General features: G+C 44.0%; 1 protein-coding gene across 1 annotated transcript in view; it reads right to left on the bottom strand.

Moving 5' to 3' along the window:
• The window catches only part of LOC110505504 (ryanodine receptor 3), a 160,970-nt gene extending 148,842 nt beyond the window's left edge, over positions 1-12,128 (bottom strand). The window contains exon 1 of the mRNA XM_090220746.1: positions 11,430-12,128. Coding sequence (XP_090076872.1) covers positions 11,430-11,477 — 48 coding nt within the window. The 5' untranslated portion in view covers positions 11,478-12,128. The remainder of the gene's footprint in view (positions 1-11,429) is intronic.
• Positions 12,129-12,372: the final 244 nt, after the last annotated feature.

Raw genomic sequence — 12,372 nt, 5'->3', positions numbered from 1 at the left:
TGATTGATTACTCACTGACAAGTTCAATATGTCTGACTCCTCATATTCAGGTTCTGCCACATGTCTGAAGTAAACAGCATGCAGCACTGGTGTGGCTTCATAAAGTTTGGTCTGCTAGACAGCGTAACGCCTCACGACAATTTCAAATGAGGGTATAAAGCTGGAATCCTTAATGGTAAAACTGACACTTCTGTTTGCAATATTACAACAACAAAGAAGTTATTGCAAACAACAAACTGCTTTTCCCTCAGACATCATTGCACATGGGATAGAACAGAAGCATATGTACTGCAAAAATGTTTTACCTTGGTGCACGACACTCCCAGCTCTGCTTCGTCAACAAAACAATAACCGTGGGCTGGACAGTGGCGCTGTTCCTCCTACTGCGGATTCCATCATTAACTTAAGCAATAATAGAAAGTGTTACTGGACATTCCGTGGCAGCGAGCCATGTTGCAATAAGCCTCTACAAATTTTACATAGCAATCCTATTCTTTTAAAACATCAGAGAGTGATTTACACATTTCCCCACGTACACACAGAGACACACAGTGTGATCACTTACTTCTGGTCAAGATGATTCATCTTGGTGCTGACTTTGTGTTGGTTTGCAGTGATGACAGTGCTTCATAAGCAGAACTATCCTGTGGACCAACTTAGCTGTGGGGCTAACTACCTCGAGAGAAACTTAGCTGTGGGGCTAACTACCTCGAGAGCAACATAGCTGTGGGGCTAACTACCTCGAGAGCAACATAGCTGAGAGGCTAACTACTTCGAGAGCAACATAGCTGTGAGGCTAACTACCTCGAGAGCAACTTAGCTGTGGGGCTAACTACCTCGAGGGCAACTTAGATGTGGGCTAATTACCTCGAGGGCAACTTAGCTGTGGGGCTAATTACCTTGAGGGCAACTTAGCTGTGGGGCTAATTACCTCGAGGGCAACTTAGCTGTGGGGCTAACTACCTCGAGAGCAACTTAGCTGTGGGGCTAATTACCTCGAGGGCAACTTAGCTGTGGGGCTAATTACCTCGAGGGCAACATAGCAGTGGGGCTAATTACCTCGAGAGCAACTTAGCTGTGGGGCTAACTACCTCGAGAGCAACTTAGCTGTGGGGCTAACTACTTCGAGAGAAACTTAGCTGTGGGGCTAACTACCTCGAGGGCAACATAGCAGTGGGGCTAATTACCTCGAAGGCAACATAGCAGTGGGGCTAATTACCTCGAGGGCAACTTAGCTGAGGGCTAACTACCTTGAGAGTGGCCACTTAGGAACTGTTTAAGAAGTTATTTTATAGAATAAATACTTAAACAACATCGATAAATACCAGTTTGTCAATAATGAGCAGAGCATGTCTCTGACAGCCATGTCATCAAGTCTGAAGAGTAGGAAAATTAAATGCCTTTAACAGGAAGAAAAAAACATCTTAGCAGACTGTTGCTGAAGAAAAGGTGCCACACACATCTCTCTTGCATCTAAACAACAGGTAAATCTAGTTCCTGGATTAAATATTCATGCTCTGAAACACAAATCAATCAGGCTTGCTAACTGCATACCATTCAGACTGATCAGGAAATTTCTTCATTTGGTGGCTGGATCAATAGCTAATTACAGCTACCTTTCACAGGGCCATCTCTGGCTCTGCTGCTGGCTTAATACCCTTTGTAGGCTATCTTATCTGTCTGTCTCCTTCCACCCGGTGGGAACACAGGAGAGCAGCTTTCTGCTGAACACTGCTTCCACCCCAAAATGAGCCCCCCACTGTTTCTACAAGTTCTTTCTAAATGTGCACCATTGAAAAAATGCTTAATGACTTTCAGGAAATGTGTAAATAGTAATGGGAAAATAGGGGAAATCATAGGGGAAATCAATATGGTAATATGGATATACACTGAGTGTACAAAACATTAGGAACACCTTCCTAATATTGAGTTCCACCCATTTTGCCCTCAGAACACCCTCAATTCATCGGGGCATGGACTCTACAAGGTGTCAAAAGCGTTCCACAGCGATGCTGACCCATGTTGACTCCAATGCTTCCTACAGTTGTGTCACATTGGCTGGATGTCCTTTGGGTGGTGGACCATTCTTGATACACACAGGAAACTGTTGCGCGTGAAAAACCCAGCAACGTTGCAGTTCTTGACACATTCAAACCGGTGCGCCTGGCACCTACTAACATACCCCGTTCAAAGGCACTTAAAAGATGTTGTCTTGTTCATTCACCCTCTGAATGTCTGACTGTCTCTCAATTGTCTCAAGGCTTAAAAATCCTTCTTTAACATGTCTCCTTCCATTCATCTACACTGATTGAAGTGGATTTAACAGATGACATCAATAGGGGATCATAGCTTTCACCTGGATTCACCTGGTCAGTCTGTCATTGAAAGAGGTGTTTACATTTTTTTCACATTCAGTGTAGGTTAGAAAATCTATGCTTAATTGCAGCAGAGAAAAAGAGCACCTGCATGACAAGCACTTTTTGGAGAAAAGAGCAACCAGATATCAATTTTAAAAAGTCAGGGATGATTTGTTCAACGGAATACAAATCACATGGTCATTTCGAAATAATTATGCCGAAAGCTTGCGAAAAGACAACACTAATATGGAACTCTAGATGGCATTGAATGCAATTTTACACAAACATGAACCTTGAACTTGAATTGTACATTACATTCATTTGTAAAGTAACCATCCAAATGATCTGGATTTATTAAACAAGATCATAAAGGATATTAACATAATTTAACTGCAGAACTCCACATGGGTGATTTCAATGACATTGGAAGGTGACAATGCGTTTCCAGATCGAACCACTCTCATTAAAAGGTGATGAGGGCTGAGGATCCTTACTGACACAGAGTACACACTAGCTAGTGAGCACTGCCCAGGAAAAGTGCATCAAGAGTGGCAGGAAGCCTAGTGGTTATGCATGTTGGGCCAATAACCGAAAGGTCGCTGCTTTGAATCCCCAAGCCAACTTAATGAAAACTGTCAATGTGCCCTTGAGCAAGGCACTTAACCCTACTTGCTAAGTCGCTTTGGATAAGATTGTCTGCTAAATGACTAATTTCAAATTCAAGGGCACCTTTGATATCCTCTGGCCCAGTGAGGGAGCCTTTCCCCCTGCCGTCCCCCACATTTTTTTGTTTGTTTTTGAAACATTTATTTAACTAGGCAAGTCAGTTAAGAACAAATTCTTATTTACAATGACGGCCTTAACCGGCAAAACCCCGACGTCGCTGGGCCAATTGTGCGCCACCCTATGGAACTCCCAATCACAGCCGGTTGTGATACAGCCTGGATTCGAGCAGGAGTCAAATTTGATCCAAACAACTATTGACTTCAAAAAGCTTGAAATGGCCTCCTCTTCATTGACGTTTTCAACCTGACCTGGTCCATAATAACAACATGTTTCAAGCAGACCACCATAGTCCCCGTGCTCAAAAACACCAAGGTAACCTGTCTAAATAACTATCACCCCGTAGCACTCACATCTATAACCATGAAATGCTGGTCATGGCTCACATCAACACCATCATCCTAGATACCCTGGATCCAATCCAATTCACATACCACCCCAACAATTCCACAGATAACGCAATCTCTATCGCACTCCATACTGCTCTCTCCCACCTGGACAAAAGCAATACCTATGTAAGAATGCTGTTCATTGACTACAGCTCAGCGTTCAACATCATCGTTTCCTCCAAGCTCATACTAAGCTCAGGACCCTGAGATTGAACACCTTCTGAAACTGGATCCTGGATTTCCTGATGGGTGAGAGTAGGCAACAACATATCCACCATTGCTGACCATCAACACGGGTGCCCATCAGGGGTGTGTGCTTAGTTCCCTCCTGTACTCCCTGTTCACCCACGGCTGTGTGGTCGCGCACAACTCCAACACCAGGAATTAACATGGTCTACACATACCCACAAAGTTGTGAAAAGGGGCACAACAGGAGGCTGAAAAGACTTAGCATGGGCCCTCAGATCCTCAAAAAGTTCTACAGCTGCACCATTGAGAACATCTTTGCTGCATCACCGCTTGGTACGACAACTGCAAGGCACCCAACCGCAAAGCGCTACAGAGGGTGATTAATTACGGCCCAGTACATCACTGGGGCTGAGCTCCCTGGCATCCAGGACTACACCAGGCGGTGTCAGAAGACCACAAAAATTGTCAAAGACTCCAGCCACCCAAACCATAGACTGTTTTCTTTACTACCGCACTAAACGCGCTACCAGTGCACCAGGTCAGGAACCAACAGGACCCTGAACAGCTTCTACTCCCAAGCCATGACACTGCTAATCAAGACTCCTAAATAGCTAATCAAATGGCTACCGGGACTACCTGCATTGACCCTTTTTTGCACTAACTCTCTTGCACTGACCATGCACACACACTGGACTCTACACACACATACTTAAACTAACACCCAAACACACACACACACACACACACACACACACACACACACACAATATATGCCCACAGACAAAACACACAAACACATGCATACTGACGCCACACACACACACACACACACACACACACTACCGGTCAAAAGTTTTAGAACACCTACTCATTCAAGGGTTTTTCTTTATTTGTACTATTTTCTACATTGTAGAATAATAGTGAAGACATAACAACTATGAAATAACACATATGGAATCATGTAGTAACCAAGAAAGTGTTAAACAAATCAAAATATATTTTATATTTGAGATTGTTCAAAGAGCCACCCTTTGCCTTGATGACAGCTTTGCACACTCTTGACATTCTCTCAACCAACTTCACCTGGAATGCTTTTCCAACAGTCTTGAAGGTGTTCCCACATATGCTGAGCACTTGTTAGCTGCTTTTCCTTCACTCTGCGGTCCAACTCATCCCAAACCATCTCAATTTGGTTGAGGTCGGGGGATTGTGGAGGCCAGGTCATCTGATGCAGCACTCATCACTCTCCTTCTTGGTCAAATAGCCCTTACATCGCCTGGAGGTGTGTTGGGTCATTGTCCTGTTAAAAAACAAATGATAGTCCCACTAAGCCCAATCCAGATGGGATGGCGTATCGCTGCAGAATGCTGTAGTAGCCATGCTGGTTAACTGTGCCTTGAATTCTAAATAAATCACAGACCATGTCACCAGCAAAGCACCCCCACACCATAACAGCTCCTCCTCCATGCTTTACGGTGGGAAATACACATGTGGAAATCATCCATTCACCCACACCGTGTCTGAAAAAGACACGGCGGATGGAACCAAAAATCTCAAATTTGGACTCCAGACAAAGTACACATTTCCACTGATCTAATGTCCATTGCTCGTGTTGCTTGGCCCAAGCAAGTCTCTTCTTCTTATTGGTGTCTTTTAGTAGTGGTTTCTTTGCATCAATTTGACCATGAAGGCCTGAGTCCTCTGAACAGTTGATGTTGAGATGTGTCTGTTACTTGAACTATTTGAAGTTCATGCCAGCAGCATACCACCCTGCATACCACTGCTGGCTTGCTTCTGAAGCTAAGCAGCGTTGGTCCTGGTCAGTTCCTGGATGGGAGACCAGATTCTGCTGGAAGTGGTGTTGGAGGGCCAGTAGGAGGCACCCTTTCCTCTGGTCTAAAAAATATCCCAATGCCACAGGGCAGTGATTGGGGATTGTCTTTTGGATGGGATGTTAAACAGGTGTCCTGACTCTCTGCGGTCATTGAAGAACCCATGGCACTTATTGTAAGAGTAGGGGTGTTAACCCCGGTGTCCTGGCTAAATTCCTAATCTGGCCCTCAAACTATCACGGTCACCTAATAATCCCCAGTTTACAATTGGCTCATTTCTCCCCAGTAACTATTCCCCAGGTCGCTGCTGGAAATGAGAATGTGTTCTCAGTCAACTTACCTGGTAAAATAATGGATAAAAAAATGTAAAAAGCATTTATTTGGGCACCAATTTCTGAGACTGGTGACTAATGAACTTTTTCTCTGCAGCAGAGGTAACTCGGGGTCTTCCATTCCTGTGGCGGTCCTCATGGGATCCAGTTTTATCATAGCGCTTATTCGTTTTTACGACCTGCACTTGAAGAAACATTCAAAGTTCTTGATATTTTCTGTATTGACTGATCTTCATGTCTTAAAGTAATGATGGACTGTCATTTCTCTATGCTTATTTGTGCTGTTCTTGCCTTAAATATTGACTTGGTCTTTTACCAAATCTTCTACCCCCCCTATCCTGTTGCCTAGTCACTGTAACCCTACCTATATGTACATACTGTAGCTACCTCAATTACCTCGTACCCCTGCACATCGACTTGGTACTGGAACCTCTATATAGCCATGTTATTTTGACTCATTATTGTTATTCATTATTCACTGTACTTGTTCCTCATGTCACTATTTCTATTTGTTTTATCTAACTCTGCATTGTTGGAAAGGGCCCGTAAGTAAGCATTTCACTGAGAGAAGCGCTCACCTCCAGCACTGCAGCCATTAAAGAATACACTCACTAGCCAGACGTTAAACACCAGCGTCTGCTTGGTGTTGGTGCCAAGTCAGCTTACCTGGAGTTGTTTTTGTGTTAGGAGGGGGGCAGTGATGGTTCATTATGCCTGTCTCTCTGAATGTGCTGACAGCTGGTTGGTATGGCAGGTCAGACAGTCCCTCCACATAAAACCTAACAGTCCAAACACTGCCATAGCACATTAGTCACACTCACACGCTGCCCTTTTCACGGCTGCCACCACTCCCCCACTACCTGCTAATGGAGCCAAAGACGTTGATTTTCACCCAGCAGGGGGTCTTCCAGAGGAGGGGAGGTGTGGCCCCAGCCCATCTCTATTCCTTAGTGATCAGATGTGTGGATCAGGTCCCATGCAGCGTGGTGCATGTACAAATCAGAGGCCCCCAGTCAGAACCACAGCACAATCAAACAGACAAACTAACTGAGGACAAGATGAGAGGAAGCCAACGGCTTGTTTCCCACTGCAGACTGTTCCATCCCTCCAGAGATCAGCTCCCTGTTAAAGCCCATGGGTGTTAAAGGCCCAGTGCAGTCAAAAACTTGAACTCCTGTGTTTTATATATATTTCCACACTATTGGGTTGGAATAATACTTGTTTGTTGGGATGGAGTTTTGGCCTGCCTGGTGACATCACAGGCGCTAAATTAGTTAAATGACCAATAAGAAAGAGACTTCCAAATCTCTCTGCCAATAACAGATAGTTTTCTGTTTTCCCCTCCCCACTCAGACCACACCCAGCTAATTTCTTGCTTGGGATATGTATCTTTGCTAAAAAAGATATGTTTCTTTTTGACCATTTTAATTGAAAACAATCCCAGTAAGGAACTTAAACTGTTACCCAGAAATGATTTGATAATGATACAAAAAGAGACAAAAATGGCTCTGGAACTGGTGGACCTGGAACGTAAGTAACCGTGGCACACACACACGTCACACGTACAGGCTACTGATACGGATTAAAAGCGACATACCGTACTATTGTTCCAGTTCATTTGCTAAATAATTCTTACATAACAGTCTGATCCATTATGCCATATAAACTGAGATTTTATTCATACGACTCTGTACCATCATCTTGCTTATGAGGCCACTATGCTGGTGCTGGTCCATCTCAGGACATCTACAAATAGAAAACTATCATACTACAGTAAAATGTTTAGACTTATTATACTCTCCCCTATCCCCCTAGCACCCTTTAACATTTAACAAGAGATTGGAGAATGCTCACTGTGAGTCTCGGAGCTCACAATAAGAGCTGTTCCTCTTCCCGCAGCATCAAATTACCCATGGCTGAGAAATCCTCTCTCTGGAATGGCTTTAGATGAGCAGGCCGCCAGAGGCTAATTCCTCTGCTCTCTCAGGGGAAATTACTTTGTTTAGTTGTTACTAGAGAAAAGTCAGTTTGTGCACCGCTTTATTAAGTTCTTCTACAGTAAAAGACAGTATGTTGATGTACAGGGAAAACATGCTGCATTGTGGATGTACAGGGAAAACATGCTGCATTGTGGATGTACGGGGAAAACATGCTGCATTGTGGATGTACAGGGAAAACATGCTGCATTGTGGATGTACAGGGAAAACATGCTGCATTGTGGATGTACAGGGAAAACATGCTGCATTGTGGATGTACAGGGAAAACATGCTGCATTGTGGATGTACAGGAAAAACATGCTGCATTGTGGATGTACAGGGAAAACATGCTGCATTGTGGATGTACGGGGAAAACATGCTGCATTGTGGATGTACAGGGAAAACATGCTGCATTGTGGATGTACAGGGAAAACATGCTGCATTGTGGATGTACAGGAAAAACATGCTGCATTGTGGATGTACAGGGAAAACATGCTGCATTGTGGATGTACAGGGAAAACATGCTGCATTGTGGATGTACAGGGAAAACATGCTGCATTGTGGATGTACGGGGAAAACATGCTGCATTGTGGATGTACAGGGAAAACATGCTGCATTGTGGATGTACGGGGAAAACATGCTGCATTGTGGATGTACAGGGAAAACATGCTGCATTGTGGATGTACGGGGAAAACATGCTGCATTGTGGATGTACGGGGAAAACATGCTGCATTGTGGATGTACAGGGAAAACATGCTGCATTGTGGATGTACGGGGAAAACATGCTGCATTGTGGATGTACGGGGAAAACATGCTGCATTGTGGATGTACGGGGAAAACATGCTGCCTGTTTACTGCTAAATGGGAATATTCATCCAAGGGCAAGATCAGTCAGAGACTATGTGTGTGTGTGTGTGTGTGTGTGTGTGTGTGTGTGTGTGTGTGTGTGTGTGTGTGTGTGTGTTCTTAAATGTGTTGGCAACAGTATAGAGAATAGAGTCAAAACCAGCTCAGCTGCACCCTGGCCTGATGAATCATTTCTGCACTCTGCTCTGCTGTGGCATGTCTGGTGCAGCCTGACTCTGCAGCAGCACCACACATACACACCGTGCTGCCGCCGCAAATAGGCCCAATCCCCATCCCATCCAGTCAGCTGCTGCCCCTTGCGGAAGGATGCAACAAGCTGCTAATTTTCTTAAAGAAGCAGTGCCTTCACAACTCAAAGTGTCACATTTGAACTTTGCCAAAGAGGACAACTGTGGTGGGACCAGCCATGGCAAATTTGATAGGCTAAGAAAAATAATTTTAGCACAGATAGCAAAACCCCATGTTGCAAAACCCAAAGGGCCAACTTCAGAACTTATGTCCATTGTTTTTACTGTATAGATCACAGGTGCAGACTGCTGTCTGGCATTTAGGTGCTAGCCCTCCAAGCAGTAATAGTGCTGAAATGTCAGCACTGTTTGGGGCGGTGTGCATAATGATGTAACAACCTCTGCATGTAGTGGTAACAAGGGATGGGGACCTGCGGAGCATTGGAAGCATCAGCTTTTTCAGGGAAACATGTTAAACCCCACCCACTGTCATTTCTGGGAATACAGGAGGCTTCCCGAGCAATGCAAACATGGACTTACTAAGCCCACTGCTAATGTCCAAGTAAGTCTCTTAACAGCAAGATAGCAGGGTGCATCTTTCGCTCAGCTTCTCTTTCCTCAATGTCCTCTTAGCTCTTTGTCACTTCACACAGTTAATGGTGCTCCATAACTGACACTTGTCTTCTGGGAATGTGTGGGAGTAGGCTACTATCTGTGCAGGAGAAGGATGAGATAGGAACTGAAATGCATTTTTAGGATTTCAGCCCTGAAGCAGCTGATGAGGTCAAATATGTCTCACACGTTGTCATTGAGGAAGGACGTCTGGCGTCTGCCAAGTTCCACACTTTTACACGTTAGCTGCACAGAAGTAGAATCACTAAGCTCTTCTTGGGTTGAAAATAGACTCTCCACTTCTGCATTCATCTACTTGAATATGCCACTGCATTGAACATAATTTCGACTGGGTGTTTAAATATGCCTTTGAATGAGAAGAAAGAAATGTAAGTCTATGGTTTCATAGTATACCAGCCAACCTTTCTCACCCTCCAATGGTATGGTGAATAATTAATAAAATTATCCCACTGAAGGCAACTTGATAAAGGAAAACCAATGAAAACCCCCACTGACTGTGATATGTGCAACCACCAAACACCTCCCGGTGTCCAGAAGTCTGGAAGGCCTCCAGCCCTCATATCCTTCACCTACCTAAACTGTGGGGTATTTTTAGCCCAGATATTTCTCAAATGTGTTTTCCTGTAGTTGTAGTGACACAAAGTCAGCATGGTCATCAACGTCATCACCAAGAAGAGCTTGCTTATGCTTTAAGAGGTGGGTTTTCGTTTTGGTTTCATATTAGCCTCAACTTTGTAGATAAAGCTATGTTTTCTAGCATAACTGGCTATGCCAAAAGATGAGTAGTAGCAAGTAGTGTAGACCATAAGGAGAGGTGCTCCTCTGAGCCATTCTTCCTCAAGTTACAACCCCTACTTTCATTAGTATAGGACCACATTGTCTAACAGGACGTTGGTGGCACCTTAATTGGGAAAGACGGGCTCATGGTAATGGCTGGAACAAAATCAATGGAATGGTATTGAACACATCAAACATGGTTTCCATGTGTTTGATACCATTCCATTCACTCCATTCCAGACAATATTATGAGCCGGGTTTATGTGCTGTAAGCTTGACAGCATGGTTAATCAGAACTGAAGAAGCCTACTGCCCAAATTATTGTTGTTTAGCCGATAATTAACATGCCTTATTTTGAACGGAGAGCCCTGCAAGAGCACACAGAACTAAGCGCTGTCGGTGACCACTGTGAATGCCTCATCTATCACAGTAAATCACCATAACAATATTAGGCCTACATTAGGCTATTGCTTTTCATTTTGCTTACTGCCTCTTCATCTGCCTGGGTAGACTCCATATTCAGAATTGATTGCCCTACATCTGCCTTGGTAGACACCATATTCTGAATTTGAGGTTAAGAATAATAACTAGACATGCAAAAGGTAAACTTTTTTAACTATAGTGTAGACAGCATTGCTACACCTGGAAAAGGGAAACGTACTAGTTAGCAATCAACAACAACAAAGCAGTAGTGTTGTGGGCTGAAAGTGAGACAGGAGTTGTCTTATTATCTGGAAGGAGTAGTACAAGGTTAGGCATTCCGGCATTCCATTGCATTCATTGACAGCAAAACGTAGGCTACTGAGACAACCGGTTTTACGAAGAAGCATGTTATCGAGGGATACCCAAAAAGCGCTCGCGTTCAGGAGACAGTGTACTCTGAATTAGACCTATTGGCTACATTATATAAATATTTCATAATCAAGATGTAGCCTATAATCACCTGGCTATGTAAAGCATAATCTGCAGTAGGCTATTAAATAGACATGGGATGGGATACAACACTGGAAATGCACACAGGAGGCAGGTTGCCACACAAATTAGCGAACGGACATTGGGCTACTTACAGTTCTCAAGAACTGAATTTCATCTTCCCCTTCACCACCTTCAGCCATGGCTGTTGAGGAGCCTGCTCAGACTCGGGTAGCCTCCACTGTCGGCTCGCAGCACCGCGCTGCTACTCTTCTCTCTAATCGATATTAGCATATAGCTAATCCAAAGCGATATATGAGGTTGGGAGCCCGAGCGAACTACTGCAGACTGTCACTCATGCCCGCTCGCTCACTGCCAATGCCAACGGTTCCCGAGAGAGCGCGTGAGCGTTGGTATAGGCTGGAACAAATGAGAGCGGGGCTGGAATGTGAAGCATAGTCTTGCAGTCAAAATACGGCAGTCGGGTCTTTATCTTCGACGTCAGCAGTGGATTTTATTAATACAAACAGTAAAGCGTGAGCTTTCAAAATTCCCTCGCCATACAACAGCCGCACAACAGCGCGCAATAGTTGCTTTTCCTTTGGTGATGTATTCAGTGATAGTATTCTTAATTGTTTAGGCGCGTCGAATATATGTAATATATAAGATATATCTAACAGTACATAGCCTATATACATGTTTCCAATTAATAGGCCTAAAACGTTATCTAACGCTGTGTTGTGGTCAATATTCAGAACCACATTCATGTAAAGCTTTAGAGAGGATCTCATGTTAAATACCGTTGAAGTAATATGGCTACAGGTCCATCTGCCTCACCTTAAACCCATTCTGGTGGGAAGCTGATATAGACCACCAAGTGCTAACAGTCAGTATCCGGATAATATGTGTGAAATGCTTGATAATGTATGCGATATCAACAGAGAAGTATATTTTATGGGCGACTTAAATATAGACTGGCTCTTGTCAAGCTGTCCACTCAAGAAAAAACGTAAAACTGTAACCAATGCCTGCAACCTGGTTCAGGTTGTCAGTCAAGCTGCCCACTCAATAAAAAACTTCAAACTCTTAACAAGTGAC

The sequence above is a fragment of the Oncorhynchus mykiss genome, chromosome 25 (genome assembly GCF_057628025.1).
Source record: "Oncorhynchus mykiss isolate SJ-2025 chromosome 25, ASM5762802v1, whole genome shotgun sequence".
Taxonomy (NCBI): Eukaryota; Metazoa; Chordata; class Actinopteri; order Salmoniformes; family Salmonidae; genus Oncorhynchus; species Oncorhynchus mykiss.
This window is presented reverse-complemented; position numbering and strand designations above follow the sequence as displayed.